This window comes from Ictidomys tridecemlineatus, chromosome 7 (genome assembly GCF_052094955.1).
Source record: "Ictidomys tridecemlineatus isolate mIctTri1 chromosome 7, mIctTri1.hap1, whole genome shotgun sequence".
NCBI classification, from domain to species: domain Eukaryota; kingdom Metazoa; phylum Chordata; class Mammalia; order Rodentia; family Sciuridae; genus Ictidomys; species Ictidomys tridecemlineatus.
The window spans coordinates 175,958,877-175,978,294 of record NC_135483.1 but is presented as its reverse complement, the minus strand read 5'-3'; the positions used below and the strand labels follow the sequence as shown (position 1 = coordinate 175,978,294).

The 19,418-nt window shown below is 33.6% G+C and overlaps 1 protein-coding gene across 8 annotated transcripts in view; it reads left to right on the top strand.

Annotated features, from left to right (window-relative positions):
• The window catches only part of Ikzf2 (IKAROS family zinc finger 2), a 153,751-nt gene extending 145,402 nt beyond the window's left edge, over positions 1–8,349 (top strand). For all 8 annotated transcript variants that reach the window (XM_021730738.3, XM_078017963.1, XM_078017965.1 and 5 more), the window contains one exon: positions 379–8,349. In XM_021730738.3, coding sequence (XP_021586413.1) covers positions 379–1,103 — 725 coding nt within the window. In that variant the 3' untranslated portion in view covers positions 1,104–8,349. The remainder of the gene's footprint in view (positions 1–378) is intronic.
• The last annotated feature ends 11,069 nt before the right edge of the window (positions 8,350–19,418 follow it).

Genomic DNA, 19,418 nt, shown 5'->3' with positions numbered 1-19,418 from the left:
ATGCAAATCAAACATAGTCTCTGACTTATTTTCACCTCGTATTTATTCTTTTTGCTATAGTCCCTAAGCTTTATGCAAGTAAGAAATTCAATAGAAATCGAAAACAAGATAAACATACCTTTCAGGCTAAATGTAGTCTTGTGATGGCATTAGAATAAGTTCACATGACTTTTTGTGACTAGTTTTCTTTTCATAGTTAGAATGTCTCTGGGTCTCAGCAAAAGTAAAGAGCCCAAACACTTGGTCTAAAGAAAAAGATATACCATTTTGTGAAAAAATGGAAGTGATTTCTTAACTTTATTCCCTTTTATAACTTTTAATCCGTTATCTGATTTCATTATTTTTTTCCTTTTTCTTTTCTCTTTCTCCTCTTTCCAGGGGAAAAGCTCATGCGATTCAGCTACCCAGATATTCATTTTGATATGAACTTAACATATGAGAAGGAGGCTGAGCTGATGCAGTCTCACATGATGGACCAAGCCATCAACAATGCAATCACCTACCTTGGAGCTGAGGCCCTTCACCCTCTGATGCCGCACCCGCCAAGCACAATCGCTGAGGTGGCCCCAGTTATAAGCTCAGCTTATTCTCAGGTCTATCATCCAAACAGGATAGAAAGACCCATTAGCAGGGAAACCTCTGATAGTCACGAAAACAACATGGATGGCCCTATCTCTCTCATCAGACCAAAGAGTCGACCCCAGGAAAGAGAGGCCTCTCCCAGCAATAGCTGCCTGGATTCAACTGACTCAGAAAGCAGCCATGATGACCACCAGTCCTACCAAGGAAACCCTGCCTTAAATCCCAAGAGGAAACAAAGCCCAGCTTACATGAAGGAGGATGTCAAGGCTTTGGATACCACCAAGGCTCCCAAGGGCTCACTGAAGGACATCTATAAGGTTTTCAATGGAGAAGGAGAACAGATAAGGGCCTTCAAGTGTGAGCACTGCCGAGTCCTTTTCCTAGACCATGTCATGTATACTATTCACATGGGCTGCCATGGCTACCGGGACCCACTGGAATGCAACATCTGTGGCTATCGAAGCCAGGACCGTTATGAGTTTTCATCACACATTGTTCGAGGGGAGCACACATTCCACTAGGCCTTTTCATTCCAAAGGGGACCCCTATGAAGTAAAGGACTGCACATGAAGAAATACTGCAATTACGATCCCACCTTCCCTCAGATGTTGGCATACGGTTTTTTAAAAAATATTATTACTGTCAATTATTCTTATTTTGTGGACGCAGTGTCATTTGCTCTGCCTAATTACAATGAGGAAGAAGCAGAAGAGAGAAGGGACGGGGAATATTGTTTCCTGATAACTTGGCTTGTTTATTTTATGGGAACTTAAAGCAGTTCATATCTGCCACATATAGATATAAGGCATACCGTGCTTTGAAAAAATCACTTGATTCATATAGATTCTCCTAAGATATTCTAATTTGCCACTGATGTTCAGGATTATGATGGAAGGCAGGAAATTTTAGGGTTTTCTGGGTAGGACTTCAGCGATTTCAAATGGTCTAAGTAATTTTACTCTTTAAAGAAGAACTTGTTTCAAAATATAAACTGGTTTTTTGTTCTTTAGAGATTATGGAATACAAACACATTGTTATTTTCAGTGATAACTCCTAGGATGAGTTCAGTCGTCGTGGGTTCTATGTTTACTTCCCCTACGGAATTTATAATTCAGTATGTTTTACACTGTACCATATAGCAAAACTTTTAAACTACAGGTAGTTAAGGACCACTGTAATACATCTGAGGTCCTTTGATCTTATTTTTCTAAACTTAAGCACTGTTTTTCCATAGTTTTGATGACTGGCATTTTATAGACACCCTTGCAGCCTTACTTTTAACACCTTTAATAGTATTTTTATGTAGTTTTCAAAATAACATATGGTCTACAAGAGTGGATAAGAGGCAGTCAGTAATTTCCAAGTGGGACTCTACTTTTCATAAATTTGTTTGGGATTTTTTTGAAAGTTGTGATGGCGGCATAGTATGTGTATTTGTTTCTAAAAGTATGCTTACAATTGTCACTTTATCAGCATTTAATCAGTGTTAACCAGTCAGCAGAAAAATATAATTAGGCTAACAGTAGGGGGAAAACCCACTAGAAATCCCTTTTCTGGTATTTCTCTCTTCACTGGTTTTTTCAAGCTGTGACCACTCAGTGTTGTGTCCATAGTTCATTCCTCTTTTACTCTTGGAGTAGAAGGTCCTAAAACTTGTGCTATATAGGCTACTTCGTTCAAAATCTTGAAGCAATTGCTTATTTGACCTGAATGTGGTAACTTGAACCTTACAAGGTTATTGAACTAGGGCTATTCTAGTATTTCTTCAGTAACAATATTCACTACTTTTGCTGCAGAGAAAAGGGAACTTCTTTGTAATCTGTTCACTGGGCTACACATCAAAGAAGCAACAAAATTTGCTCTTACCCTTCTTATACTATAGAATATGACAGAACCTTTGAGCAAAAGTGCTGCACACTTTTCTGTGTTTTTTTTTTAAAGACATTCATCTCTGTAAATCCCTTAGTACAGAATTTTCCATCTTTTAATTCATACATAACATATGTTGCCATATTTCATGTGCAGATTTTAATTTCACTTATGTGGGTGTTCTTTTTTTTGTTGTTTTTTCTTTCCATCCAACAGCATTAGAGGGGAGGAACCAAGTGATGCTGATTCTCAAGTCATTTGAGGGGAAACAGGGGAAGGTAGAACTTGCTGCTTGTGTTTGGGGAAAACAGGCCTGACCATGACTGGATTATTTGATAAACATTTGTGAATATTGAACTTTCTATTAAGCAGTAACTAATTGCTGCTCTAAAAGATCATAAAATAGGATGCGACAGTGTGGTGTGAGAAGTATCAAGACTAGAAAACTGTGGTCAGATTAGCAAATCTGGCCCCAGTGCTGCTGTTAATTCATTTTCTAGTTTACTGTTTGCTTTTTTAAGCAACTTCTAAGCACTAACACATAACTGGGTAAAAATAGTTATAATTTGGCTCTCTCTTTTACTAATTCCTATCATAATTATTTTTGGAGAAATGTCCAAACTGTTCCTTTAAATCTGAGAGAATACACCAAAACAAAGATGTATAGAATGCCAGCTGTTAATTTTTTTTTTCCTGCATGCCTTGGTACATTGTGAACATTATTCAAAGATAAAGCATGTCTTTGAGGCTTTCTCACCCCCACCTATCCTAACTCCTTCCAAATCATAATTGAAATGACATTTCTATTTTCCTTTTAGATGAGGTTAAAATAATTTTAAGGCTCATGATTTTGTGTTTTACTGTAATTTAGGGAAACATTTGGATGCCAGTGTCACTATGTTCACAATTTTGCCTGTGTATGAATTTCTGCTGGCATCATTTATGAATTTTATTTCTTTTTTTTTTCACTTGAATAATCACTTACCTACCTGCCCTGGGATGAAACTGAATTTAGGTGTACCTAAAGAATTGTATAGTTCCCCTGTGAAGACAGTACTAATGCACTCTCTTTTTCTGATTTCATTTTTATGAGAAACTATTTACTGAAAGGAGCTAATACTTGTGAATGTATATTTGCTACAAATGTTGTACTTGCATTTTCTTAGCTTCATGATATGAGGCACAGAAATGATATGATGATGGATCAAGGTGTGACCAGGACAAATGAGGACAAGGTCAATTCACATTTGTAGGTTAGAAAGAATTTTTGTGAACACAGTGCTTTCTGAGATTCACTGGATGGCTATATTTGCATGCCCCTTCATCAAAAAGGGAAATATGCAACGTGGTAGCACCTAAAAATAAATACGAGGGTCAGACACAAAATAAATCAAAGGTTTTACATAACAGTTGTATGCCCAATTTATTTAGGTGAGATTTCACAGTGCAGAAAGTATTTGAGGGGCATGAAAATGGGTTATCCTCTGTATTTTCCAATCTGGCAAAAATCCAGAAATTCATCACATCCCTTTGCCCTAATTTTGCCCAGATTTTTTTTTTTTTTTTATCTCCAGCTTTTTTTTGGAAAAGGTTGCTGCCTCTTTGGAATAGTGATAGTCTCTTTTAAAAAGCCATAGTAAACAGGCTTTTTAAAATGATGAAAGTGGCCAGTAGGCAGATAGAAAGAAAGAGATTTGAAGATGTTGAAACATTCCGTTAAGAATTTTCTGGAGGGACAAAATAGAAGAATGAGAACCTAGAGTTCGGATTGGGGACAAAGTAGGAAGTTTCTGTCCTACATACATATAGGCAGTTGTATGAATCAGTGCATGTGCTGTGCGTGTGTATCACACACATTCTTTTAAAGGAAATTCAAGAAGCAAAAAGTTATTAGATGTCACAAGAACATAGAGATTTAAAATTATAGTTAATACCTGATTGTATTTAAAAAATAATAAGATGCTACTAGCGTGTCTTTAGGACTAGTGGCAATTATTAAACTTAAATCTTTGGGTCTTTATGATCTACTTCCAGAACAAAGTGAAACAATGAAAAAAATTTAAGATGATTGATAAAAATTTAAATAAATATAAATTCATTTTTGAAAAGGAAGAAAATATAGAAAAAATAGTAACTTTTACTTGTTGGTAAATAGAGAAAGATAAGAATATTTTCATGAGCTTTTAAAAATTTATTGTTTTTAATGTTTTAGTTATCTAACTCCCAAACCATGAAGTGTTTAGATTTTATAGATGTTTATCAAAATTTGCACCAGAGAAGTCATCCAGGTGAAAAATTATGTTTTAAATATTTTCCAAATCTTATTTCATCCTATCTCCAAATGGTTTGTTGGGGTAGAAAAAGAACGTAAGAGGCTGCAGAAATATAAATAAAAAACTATATGCCCCTAATTTACAGACAGAATTTAAACTATAAGAGAGGTACTACCTACATATTTAAAATCTTTGGATTGTTCATTTTGTTTTTTAAAAAAGTTACATTTGTGGTCCTCTTCAGTTATATTTTATATATTATTTTAGTTAAGTACTCTCTGTTTGATTGTTCTATAGCAGAAAATTCTCCAAATGCAAAAGAAAAAAAAAGTGGGAGTGAAATTCAAGTTTGTACATACAAAAGTTATTTTAGAAATATTTTTAATTCTCCAGTTTCTGCAAAATAATTAAAATATACAGTAACTGGTCTCTGAAAATCCTGAATTTAATGTATTAAATACTTATAAACATTTTTATATTGGTGCCTTTTTAAAATGCATTGGGAGTGTTGGTTAGCTATTTTAGCCCTACAACACTTTTATTGTGTATTTTTAAAAATTACTTAAAATTGAATACTGTATAATTCATCTTTATGTTCTTAGGGAAAAACTGCTAAAGCAATTTTCAATACAGAAACTTTCAGCTTAGCTGCTAAAAGCAAATGGAAACTTTGAAACCAAATTTTGGTTTTTTTAGTTTGATATTATTTCTGAATCCCATCCCAATATTATATAGGTAAAATAGAAGGTGGGGTGAAATTTTAGCTGTGAATTGATTTATGGTATGTGCTTTTGTTTTGTTTTTAAGAGAGAATAAGTTCTGTATCACACAAGGATTTATTAGTAGAATTTTGAGTCCAAAAAAAATGCAGTGTTGTTTTTAATTTTTATTCCCAGACTAGTGTTATTCTAGTCTTGGAACCTCTCTATCTTCTAATCTGTTAATGTTTTATGAAATAATGTAAAAAAAGCAGATAATTAATTCTCCTTGAATGAAGCAAAACTGAACAGTTAAATCACATTGCTATCCTCCAAAGCCTAATCTCAAATGGTTTCAGACCATGGTTGTGTATTACCTGCAGTGGATGTGTTAGGATATGACAGCTTTTAAAATATGAGCTGCTGGTTATGTAAAGCAAATGTCATATGACCAAGAAGCTGTGATATGCTAGTGTTTCTTTTTATCATAGTGTATTGCTAGGCCAAATAATGACACCTTGAATATTTTTACATTTATTTCAGAAACCTAAAATTTTGGAATTTCCATAAGGTTTCCTATAACATTCTCTTTGTAGCTTTTTAGTTTTATCTTGCTGTACTGTAAGTTTGTGGATATTTTTCACATGCACTCTCAGAAATAAGTTCTGTTCATGGGATTTTCCCCCATATCATCATATTTGTATATTTTCTGTATAAATTTGTTATTAATTAACCTTTATTCCATACAGAATGGTACATGAATAACTAGTTTTCTAAGATGTCCTTTTTATTGTGAATAAAACATAAAATTTAGAGGCCCTCTGCTACACCACATAAAGTGTGGCATGTAACTTCATATAGGTACAAATAAGCCAGTTTGCAGCAAATTGGACCTTTAGATTACCTCACATGACATACAGAAAGAAATGCTTCTGGAACAGGTGGAGGTCACTGAATCTCCTACTATGCACTTACCAGGATTTTACTTAATTTAATTTACTGGAGATGGATTTTAAAAAAAAATACACTGTAAAAAGAGAAGGACTCGATTTTATTTTATTTTTTTGTTGTAGATTTCTTTTGTTCTTTTTAAAAAAAATAGTTCAAATTCTGCAACTATGATTAAAAAAATGAGAAGAAAAGAAAAATGAATTGTCTGTCCAGCACTCTTAAGATTTTGAACATAAATCACTTTTCCTTTTTATGACTAAATTCTCTTCTTAAATTCTTTACACTCTCCCCACTTGTCTCTCCTCTCTGTTCATCTTCCATCACTGTGTCTGGATGTCTTTGCCTGGCTTTCCTCCTACTGGTTAGAAGATTAGGTCAACTCTTACTTCAAATTCATTGTTCCCTTCAGTCTTAATTTTTTGTTTGTGATTTTTTGTTGGCTGTATAATCTGCTGGCATATTTTTATACTCAAGTGTAGTTTTATATTAAAAAGAAAAGTGGTTGGATTGAAAAAGTAAGCTATATAATCTTTGTGTTACTTTCACTTTCAAATCTTGGGTACCTAAAATATGACTCCAGAGATTATGTAATCCAGTTATGGTGCATCTGCCTTCCTTTTTATCAGATTTTACCTTTTGATTTGGCTTTCCTCTGAAAATGTAAATCATGAGAGATTGAACAATTTTTTGCAAGTATTTAGAAAGATGTTAAAAATGCAGAGAAAAGAGTCTTAAATTTTCTCCCACTTTGGGAGAAGAATGCTTTAACATTAATATAATAATATTCCAGGTGTGGGGGGGTGGGGTCCTCAGGCCCCATGTTTGTTCTTAACAGTTGGACCTTTTAGACCATGTGTTATTTGCAATCCTAGAATGGTTTTAAAAGATTCTCTACTTTCCTTCTGTACAAGTGCAATACTCCTCTTGAAGTCTTAAAAACTATGGTGATTTTTTTTTTCTTTTCAGAACTGTTCTATCTTTAGCTAATGGTAAAAAGAAACCTGTGGAAATCTTAGTATGTTAAGGGACACAGCAGGCAAAGAGAAAAACACTCCACTATCAAAAGGTTAGATAACATAGAAATCCCTGGTCTGGTCACGTGATATCTTTATTTAGGCTGAATTTTCACTGAACTTGGTTATCTTTGCCTGAGAAATGTGACCTAAAGTTAGAATACTGATAAACTGAATTTTCTTCTTAGATCCTGCCCAATGCTCTGAGAAACTAATATTTAATATTTCTTATTTCATTTCTCATCTTTTGGAAATGAATTATGAAAGCACTTAGGTCAATTTTAAATGTACATCACTTATTGAGGAAAATTTTTTTAAAATATATGGAGCAACCCTGTTTTCATACAAAATTTAAGTAAGAAGTATTTTCATATCGTTCATATTTATATGTAGTGTGCTGGTTTTCTTTCTTTTCTTTTTTTTAAATACCTGTGTTCCTGTAGTAAAACTGCTGTAATGTAAATACATGTTTTGTTAAAAAATGACATTTCTTTGGCATTTCTTTTAAAGGCAGTTACTGCATTTGTACAGTATGTGTCTTGGCCATTTTAAATTTTTTTTCTTTAACAATACCAAAGGTAATTAGACGATTTTAAAGACTAATTGCTTGACAGTTTCTAGGATATTCTGAGTTTTAGAAGCAAAAAAACAAAAAAAAAACAACAAACAGAAAAAGGTCAAACCAGTAAACCTCATTTTTTTTCAAACTAATAATTTGGGAAAAGAAAACTATTGTTTAAAAAAGAATATATATATAAATATATGTAAAATTAAAATTCCAGACCTTGTATGTCAGGTTTGCTCAGTGTAATGTAGTTTTTTTAAGGCTCAAATACCATACCTCAGAAAATGGGGTTTACTTTGGAAATGCTGAAACAGTCTTTGCAGCTGTGTGACAAGTCACTCTTGCTATATACTGATTTGGAGACCTCCGCTAAACAGGTTTATCACTGCAGACTAAAATGTGGGACTTGTATTTTCTTTGTTTTTAATGCACACCCATACATGCTTTTTGCATGTATGTGGTACTGTGTATATGTGTATGAGTGTTGTATATGCATGTGTGAGTGTGTGTCTGTATGTGTGTACAACTAAAGAAGCTGCAGAAACTTTGTAATACTTTGTGAAAAGGATTATATTATAAAGGTTTGTACTGTCTGAGTGCACAGCTACTGGAATAAATTTAGGGAATCTCAGGAACAAGCATATAATTTGTCCAAGATTTATTTCTTCTCAGAAGTGTAAGTGCAGTTTTTAATTCTGTATATTATTTAATATTTTACCAATAAAATAAACTTCTGACATAAAAAAGTTTGCTATAAAAACTTTCTGGTGAAAATTCTGTGTGCGCAAATACATCTTCCAAATACGGAAGACTGTTGAAGTTCTGTTGAATAGCACCAGGTTTATTATCATTGCCACTGTGTGTGGGTCATACTTTTGGTCCTAGAGAATTGAATACATGTGATTCCAGCAACCCTCACCTCAATCTTTAGTTAATCTCCATCATTATATGTAGACCATTAAGGCAGAGAATGATTATATGGATTTTGAAGGAAGACATCTCTACCATTCAGACAGTTTTCATATAAATCTTATTTTACCTTTAAAACAAATTTAAGAGGTATTTGTGTCATAGCCTAACCCCTTTTTCTAGAATAAGGAGTAAAACCTAAGGATAGAAAGTTGTGGCTCCAAAATGCACAATGAATTTCATATGTGGTCCAAGTAATGGTCAGTAATCAGAAAAGAGCATTTCTTAGGAGTCAGACCAAGATAAAAGTAAAAATTAAGTCTCAGAATTGCTCAATATCATTGGCATAAATTTGGTTGCTAGTTCTGCTTCTTATTGCACTGCTACTATACAAATACAAACTTCATATTTCTTGGATGTCACAAATACAGTTTATATTTTACTATGACAGGTTTGTTCTGTAACAAACATCTTCAGAACCAGAAATGTAGATGGACATATGATTGTACACTCATTTTTTTAGCTTTAGCTATCTGCTAAAAGTCCACCACCACATTTGAGATAACTATTAGTGTTTTCTTTATCAGTAAACATTTACAGAGTTTCATGGATATTTATCACATTCCCCAATGATTTCACTTTCAATGTCATGCAGAATGAAAAATTCTACACATTCAAATGAAATTATACTTCCTTTATAATAAATACTAACCTAAGGGGTTATTAGAAGAGGGTTTGCAAATGAGGACTAATGATAGCCATGCCAAGAGGATGAGCATTCTAAATTATTCCACATGATGGGCCCCTTCAAAATCAGCACACACACACACACACAAATTCTACTTTCTGGTATTCACAAGAGCCAAATGAAAAAGATTCTTTTGAAAGCCATGCCATCTGTTCTTGACTTCCATTGCAATAGAGTCAGAAATGAAATAAATGAGATCTTGATATGATTGTAAGACATTTTATCAGGATACTCAAGCCCAAGGAGTTACCTTGAGATACAAGCCACATGGTGAAGGAATTTCATTTTAGTTACTTTTAGCAAATCTACCTCCTATTATTAGGAGATTCTAACTAAATCTCATTTTTGTTGTCTATTTTGTTAGTAACCCTACTGAAATCACCAAATGTGATTTTTTTTTTAACTTCAGTAGTAGTTCCGACAGGGATACCAATTGGCAAATATGAATTTGACCACTTTTCTCCTCTTTGGCATAATACTTAAAGGAGGTGTTTTCATAAACTACCCAATGGGCAAATGGGAGAAACTGACGAAGAAGATAAAGTGATTGGGACATCCATAATTCCAAATAATAATGGATCAAAGCAGAGAGAGATACAAAGATATGCTTAGTTTGAGAAAAGTCAGTGTGTGAGTCTTTTCTTTCTATATCCTTCCTGCTTTTTTTTTTTTTAAACCCCAGACTATATTTTCCATCAGATCAGCCACTTCTAACTTCAAATTTGTCTGGTAAGAGACAAGTCCCTCAAAATGGTAAAAACAGATACTGCCCAAATTAGTGTTGAGTTGTTTGTTCTAGAAACCCTCAGAAGAGTACATGAACCTGACCATCAAACCAGTTGGAATGTCTGAGAGGAAGCAGGATTTTTAAGTGCTCCAGGAAGAATTAAAGGTAAAAAGGAAGTAAGGTAAGGATGTTTGTGTTGGGCTCCATTGTGCCTTAGGTAAGCATATGACTAAAAGGGAGGAGCCATTCTAGGTTGTCATTTTAACAGGTGGAGCTGGGATCACAATCAGTTGTCTCTTCCCAGAGTGCCTAGTGAAATCCCTCAATCTGGAAGTAGGGGAATGGAAGAGGGAATGAAAAGCAGAGTCCCTCTAATACCAATGCCCTGGGCTCAAGTATTGGTTCTGATTTAGTGACATAAAAGCTTGAAAGATTGACCAAGGAAGCTTTTGAAAATGATGGCAGAGTCTCCAACTCAAGTTCCTAATATAAAGTAGGGATGAGGTGACCCAGGGTATTTGGCTCTTAGAGTAGTAAAAGTGCATGCGAACTTTGAAAATGGAATATCCCAGTCCAGGAAATGAATGATTATATTTGCTTTCTTTTTGTTTTCTTTCTTTCTTCTTTCTCTGGTTTTCCTCATTATGCCTTCATCTTTGTTTCTCTGCATCAACCTTTGTTCTTTCTTCTGTGTTCTCTTCATAACATGCTGTCCTTGATCCAGTCACAATTCTGATTAATTGCTATAAAATACAATCTCTTTCAATACGAGTACTTTAATGCAACCAGAATGCATATGAGTTTTAACCATGTCCTTTTTTACAAACACTTTAAAAATGAGCACGATCATTACTGACTTTTTCTGATTCCCTCTCAAAATATTCATAGAAAATGTATCTTCATTTTATTGGCAAGGAAACAGTTTTAGGTTGATTGTGATTTTGTTTGTAAATACCTCAGATCAGTGAAAAATCTAAAACTGGACTCTAGTCCAGATAAACTTAGCCCAGTATTTTCTAAACTACTTTATTCAGATTTTGATTGATAAATCACATTAATAAAAGGAAAAGAAAATATTAGAAAGTAGTGGCTAGCAAAATATAATTCAGCAGACATACCTTAAAGTTTTATTTATTCTAATTTTTAAACAGAATAATCCTAAACGAAGTCATTGGCATGGAGAGGAGAGCTGAGATATACAGTATTAAGTCGTAAGAAAAAAATAACTGGAAATTAAAATTTTACTGCAGAAATGTTTTAAAGTAGATTAATTGTTCTTGTTCAGTCTCTTAAAGACATCTTTTATTCTTTTTATGTAAGTGTGGGGTTTTGGTTTTTATTGAATTTCCTTCATGGTTAATGGAATTCTCTATCCTTTTCTAAATCAATATAATCATATCTTCTTACTCTTTTTTTAAAAATGCTTTTTATTGTGGAATATAATATATATATCAGTTTTTATTTAATATATATAATACAATATATCAGTGTTTATACTTTATTTTCTGATTCCTCTTCATTTAAAAACCTTGAGCTAATGCACTCTTCATATATGAACTTATCTATACTAGAAGCTCTAGTCATGATATCCAAGGATTGTCAATGATCTAGTTGTAATTTCATCATATATTCCAAATTTAATGAGCATGGTAGGCATTGTGTTTATTCCTCTCAGTTGCTAAAATTCAAATTTATCTCTTTACTCTTAATTGCATAACATAAAGCAAAAGCAGATTCATCCCAGTCCCAACTGTATGCATAGTGAGATGAGTGATGTATTAACCACGAAGTCTGACCTTCTGTTATCTACCCTTAGAAATGGGACATCCACTTCCACTTGGGATTCCTTGGCTTTGATCTGAAAATGTCGCCAGCCTTCAGGGATGGTTGCCATAGTTGTGCCTCCCACCATGTTCTCCTTGTCTTTCTTCTGCAATATAAGTAAGTAACCTCAGTTTTTGGCCTTCTGAAAATTTATTCCTTATTTGTTCCACCCAATCCCATCTCCCTTTGCTGTTTATTTATTTATTTATATCAGACCATAACATACATACATGTTACTATCATTGGAGAACTCTCAAAGGGAAGGAAAGAAGAAACACTGGAACCGCAAATGACTCATGTTTTTCCAAACTCTCAGCCAAATTATTTTTAATCATCCTAACAAATGTCAGTTTGGCTGTACCATAACACCAATACATTTTCCAACCTACAAGTATAAGCCCAGAGTCTTCTGCTTTCTTCTTTAATGTTTTGACAAGTCTGATTATAGTTAAGAAAGTGATCGCTTGTTTACATAATGAGCATGGAAAAAAAACTCTGCTGCAGGCATGGGTATAGACCAATAAGCACTTTAGTTCTCTAGAAAAATTCAATTCACTTTCCTGGATCTTTAAGATAGAAAGTGGATCATTGCCTAATTCATTTGAAATAAAGATGAACTCCATAGAAATATATCCATTATGTTTTTTTCTTTATTTTTAGTTATAACTCTAAAATGCATATACAACATCATCAATTTAAACTATAATATGCTGAAGAGTGCATTTTTTGCCTTAATTATAAAAATACATTTTTTGTCTTTTTAAAAATTATTAACCATCTTGAGAGACCTGCCACTAATTTCCATTTGATATCTCTCTGCTTCAGTAAATGTTCATTTGTGCCAACATATTTTGAACTCTTCTTAGAGTGAATTTATATTGGGTTCATAGTTTCTAATTTATAGAAAACACTGAAGAGCTTGATATGATGTGATTACTTGGGGACTATACAGAAATTTATTAGCATATCATTCCACTGATATAGATTATCTTAATGTTATGGTTTCTCTTTCTTTGTTTTAAATAAGCAATTTGTCGTAAGTATGTTAGGATACCATATATGCATGGATTAGTTATATTTATAGTCCTATATCTGACTCATAGATGACATGATTAGTCCAGTTTAAAATTAAAAAGCATTTATGAACCCCTGAAAATGAACAAGATGACACAGGATGCAAGTTTTTCTTTCTGTGATCATGTGATTCATATTAATATCCATAGTCCTTGCCAGCCACATTTCCAATTCAAGTATTATTATTATTAGTTACCACGTAGAAGTTTATAAGTAGCTTTGGGCAATTGTAGTGCCCCATGGTAATTTGGCATATTTGAGCATCACATTATCAACAGTGGCAGCCCAGCAGCCTGTACAGGACAGCACGTATCCCCCCTGGTAAGACAGCACAGGGCTAAGTTACAACTAGTATCATTTATTCACTTTTATGACATCTTAAGTCTGTAGATTCACTTATTTATTTTCATTTGCTCTTTATTCTTTCAGTCTCTGAATGCTGTTATAAATAACCCTTGCATTTTTCAGAAGCAAAACCTTTTCAACTTTCTTAAAACTTTTTTAATTATTATTATTTTTATTTGTTCTATTAGTTGTACATGACAGCAGAATGCATTTCAATTTATTGTACATAAATGGAGCACAACATTTCAATTCTCTGTGCATGGTATACAGACATAACTTTCATCCTCTATGTTTTTTTTTTTTTAATATGGTGCTTTGGATTAAACCCAGGGCCTCACATATGGTAGGCAAGCACTCTACCACTATTTTTCTTATTTGAAAACAAGGCTTATTTTTACTATTTTGAGACCATGTAAATCACAAATGCAATTGTTTGGGAAAACTGCCCCAGTACTTCTTTACTCTTGCAAAATTGCCTTGGTCTATGAGATCTGAATTCATTCCATTTGACCAGGCTGTTTTGGCAGAACTATAATAAAACTAATTTGTAGGAGCAAGGACAGCTACATCATTGGCCATGTGAATGACAGTAAGACTGAATGACTGACCCCACCTCATTTATCACTGTGTGCAAATAGGCCTGATTAATATGTAGCAACACTTGATTCATGACACAGCAAGGTCTTTTTGATAATTTACTATAAGTAAAGTAAGCCCATAATGGGTTTAGGTCTGAAAAACATACTGGATCATTGAATATTAACACAGTGTATCTAGAAGTTAATAAAAGAACGTACTCATCTTCAAACCTAAATTTAAACCAAAATTTAAAATGAAGGGAATAAAATCTTACCCTTTGAAGATGTGAGGGTTTTCCTCATTTTCTTTTGAGAACCCTAAACAAGTTACTTAGTAAATAGTTCTAAGGTAATGAAAAATGAGTTAGGAGCATCACATATTTACACTTTCAATCCAGGATTCTGGCCCAGTGAACATTACTTATTCTGTGATTTTTGGCAAGGTTACTTTGTATCCTTGGAGAAATTTAAGCAAATGGCTACTTCAGTTCTTCTAATTCTTTAGGATGTACAATGAGATTTTAAGAGGATAAAATGTGCAGATAATTTAGTCCTCAACATCAAATTTAGGTCCACAAGGAAAGCTGAGAAGATCATAAACTCTCTTTGCTTTCTATGTTCTTTCTTTCTTTTTCTTTCTATATGATTGATTCCTGTTCCAGTATCCACTAGAAGTCATCTAAAATTTAAGGGACCAGAGTGCCTATCATATGCAAGCCATTTGTCTGAACACTATAGAGAGTTCATTTATTTATTTAGTTCTTCCCATGTTCCAGTCTAGGTGCTTAGGACATAAGGTTAAACAAGACACAATTCCTGTATTCAAGAAAATTGGTATCTTCTGGTGGGAAGGCAAACAAATACTTAGGCTTAGTAAAACATGATAGCTGTTATTAAAAACATAAAAATAATGTGTTATAAAAACAAATGAGAGGGGAACCTAATTTGGCCTTGTAGAAAGAAAATATATATTAGTAGAAGTGACATCTAAGCTGAGTCCAAAAGATAAATAAGTTTGGCGAGGAGGGAAATGTGAAAGAGGGAAACAGAAAGCAGAGGGAAAACATTTTCCAAGTTCTGGAGGAGAGAGTGAACCAGTTGAGAGGATGAAAACCAGAGAGTTCAAAAATCAGAGAAAGACAACACAGAGATGGAGAATAAATTGGATGATTACATTTAGGGAATTGTGTGTTCACTCTGGCTTGAGGACAGGATGAGAACAAGGATGACATAGAAAGAGGTGGAACTGGAGAGATGAGTAGACATCAGGGTTTGGGTTAAGACTTTGAATTTATATCAAAGGAAGCAAGGACCAACAAAAGGTCTCTTTTGGAGGGACAAGATTAGATTTGCATAATTTCTTGAGTTTTCACATGAGACAGAATTGGAGACGGTGCCAGACTGGAGGTAAAAGCTGCTGTGATATCTCCTGGAAAAGATGATGGTGGCTTATGCTATGGAAGTGGTATGGAAGGATCTTAAAAGTAGAATGTGCTGGACTGGTTTGAGCTGGATTGCATGTAGGTGGTAAGGGAATGGAGTTTATTTAGGGTAATAACCTAGTTTCTTACTGGGAAGGCTAGGTGCATGGTGCTGCTATTTGCTGACATCAGAAACACAGGGGGATAAACAAATTTAAAGGGGAGCAAAGATAATTAATACATTGAACATGTATGCAAAATGTCAGGATGACATTCAAATGTGGATGTATAGTAGGAAATTAGTGATATCAGTTTAGTATCTGGAGAGAGATCTTGACTTGAGTGACGTGTACATGTGGGGGTGTGTGTAATATGTAATTAAAGCCACAGATTTGATGGGATCATCTAGGGAGAATGTACAGTAAGAAAGAAAAGGTTAAAGTCAAATTCATGCAGTTAATGTACAAGATTCTATTAAACAAAGTAAGATACAAGAGAAGGAATAAGATTTGGATAAAAAAAAATGACGATAAAGAAAAGCCTTGATCAAGGGTCAAAACAGAGGTACAAATTACCTGTGGACTCAGAATGTGAGAAGGTTGAAGTGATGAATAACCATGTAGATGGGATGATCTTCAAGAGAGAGTATGAAGATTAATTATTAGAGAGTTTTCAGAAAGACAACTCGAAAGTTGTGTTACAGAGTTATTTCAGTTGAAATGTACCTTAATTTTCAGTTCCTTTGAATTTTAAGTGTGTAGGAAAAGGAAACAAAGAGTAGAACCAGAGAGTTCAAGTGTCTACAAACACAAAGCGTTGCGTGGTCCAGAGGGTCCCTCAGACCTCAGGGCAGGGGAACTAGTCACACAGGTCTCTTCTGTTAGGAACACTTTAGTGGTTTCTTGTTTTCCTTTGGGATGTAAAAGGTAGTCTAGTGTTTATTCTCTTTTTAAGTGTGGCAGTTGTAACTGTATAATGGTGATACATGTTTGAACTTACTTCTTTAAATATGTCATGCTTGATCATTTGCTTTTGAGCTAGAAGTTATTAGAGACTACCTCAATTTTCAGAGATGGAAACTGAGGTGCTCATCATGAGCCTTTTGGTAAGCTTACTTGTACAAGCTTTTCTCTTCACATTTAGTTAATTCACATGACTGGAGACTACAGTTTCATCACAATCAGATGATGTTCAAGGTCATATCAGAATATACAGATACAGAAGGATCCTATATTTTCACACAGCTTTTTATACTTTTTTTTTAACTTAGGTTTCTCTGGGACCACTTTGCAACTACAATTTAATACTGATCTTCTGGCAAACTAAATGCTTTGTAGGAAATTTAATATTTTTTCTATTTATTATTATCTAGGTCTTCAGTTACCCATTCACATTCAAATTAACTGGATACATAAATATATAATGCTCAAGTAAATCCTATTATTTTTATAACCTACATAAGGAAGTCATCTTGCAAATATAATATAAAAATAGTATAAAAATCATTTAATATCAAATTACAGTGATAAATCACTTAAAATCTAACATATTTTTAAAAATTCTACAATCCTAAGAGAAATGTTCTGTACATCCTATAATAACTTTTTAAAAATTTTTTAGTTGTAGATGGATACAATACCTTTATGTTATTTATTAATTTTTATGTGGTCCTGAGGATCGAACCCAGTGCCTCACACATGCTAGGCAAGCGCTCCACCACTGCTCTATAACCTCAGCCCCTATAATAAGGTTTCAAAATATTTTAAAAGTCTACATACTGATTAACAAAATTTATTATAGGTAACATTTCACGTGAGAAATGGCTTTTGGTAAGTCTTCTAAGTAAAACTGAATCCACTCATGAGATGATGATTGTCATTCTGAGAGCAGAGCTATGCAGTAGAAATGTAATCTGTGCCACAAATACAAGCTAAGTATGTAATGAAATTTTTTCTAGAAGCCATGTTAAAATATTTTAAAATAAAATTAATTTTAATATATTTTATTATTTCAATATACTTAAAATATAATTTCAACATGTAAGAATATAAAACCTGTCAACAAGATTCTTTACTTCCTTTGTTTTTCCTACTGAGTCCTTGAAATACAGTATATATTTTGCATGTATATCTCATCTCAGCATTAGTTATACTTCAAGGGCTCAGTAGCAGATGCATGGTCTACCCTAATAATTAAACACAAGTATGTAGATACTTCTGGGTTAGGATGACCAGGCCTCCTATAGAATTCTTATTTATGTGGCAATCACTGATTTTCTTATTTCATCTTGAAACCAATCCAATGACATAGATACCATTGTCAATCCCACTCTTTCCAAGGATTAACAAGAGACTTAAAATAATTTTGTCACTTTCCTAAAGCTACAGAGTTAACAAGTGATGTTCCAGGGATTCAAAAATGAAAATACCCAGTATCTTGAAATGAAATGTATAATTATCTTTATAAGATTTTCTATGTATAATTTTCAGTAGGAATAACCAATTTCATTTTAAGGGAAAGTAAATTTGTGGAAAAGTGATTGAAGTGATTTCACAGTTGGAAAACAGCTTCCTCTCCCTTGTGGGATAAGAGAATTCATAAGTAGTAAAATGAAACAAAACAAACTAAAAGAGATGGCATTGTAGAGATAGTGTAGCCACAGGTCTATGTCTGTGTTAAATGAAACAAAAATATGAGCAGAGGCAGGAACGATAATAGCATATATTGGATATGTTTTAATGAAGTGATATTAAAGAGAATTAAATTGTGGTAAGCCATAAAACATTAAACCTCTATATTATTGAGTATACTTAAGTCAATCAGTAATGAAATTGTTCAGAAAATTGGAGAATTGATTTTGAACTTAATTTTATAAAATATGAAGTCAATCTAGCTTGAAACTTGAAATTTAGCTCAAGATATGGTGTATGAAGAACTAAAATAAATATTAAGCAAGTCTGATTTGGATGAAACCAATGATGAATGTGGGAATCAGAGGAAAATCAGAGGTCCAGGAAAATCATTAATAAAAATGGTGTCCTGTCCTTCTAGTGAATCTTTCTGTAGAGTTTCTCTACTGCTCACCATAACATTGTAGTGGTGTTTTCTTTCTTCTATCCAATATTGAAATTTGCCTATTTTTTATTTGCAAGTTTCTTCAGTCTTACTATCTTTTCAGCCTGCAAATTACATCTCTTTTTCCAAATGGCAAGCTATATTTTTTTCCACCACTCAAGGTACCACTTGAAATCAATTTTACTCCAGGAAGTCTTCCCAAACCACACATGGGAAATATAGCATCCTCCATGGTGGGGAACAATGCCATGGATAATTTATACAAATGCTCTCATCCTTACAGGTTAAATAATGCTGTAGGGTGAATCTATAAGCTGGGGTCTGTCTGGTTTAACTTGTAACCTCTTTCCCACCTCAACCTCCACATAACTCTGGTTCAGACCACACAGTCTTCCTCATTTCTTAGGTTTATATCCTTTTTCCTAAGCATTCTTCCCCTGTCCCTCTTGCTTGTTGTTCCCCTATAAGTCTATGGGGAGAGGGGAAGCTAACAAAATATTACTATTCAAAGCAGCTGGAAAATAAAAAAAGAACTAATGGGGGCAAGGAAGTGCTTTATTTCCATTCTTATAACAGGTCTTCTCTTGCCATCTGAGCAAAAAATACATAATAGATGAAAGAGTCTGAGCTTTGAACTACACAGACCATGGATACTCTTAAGAGTTACTTATTTTGTTAATACTACTTATAGTATTTTAATCTTCCTAGCCTCAATTTCCTTATCTGAAGTAGTGAGAAAAATACTTACAAGAGAGCTGTTTTGAAT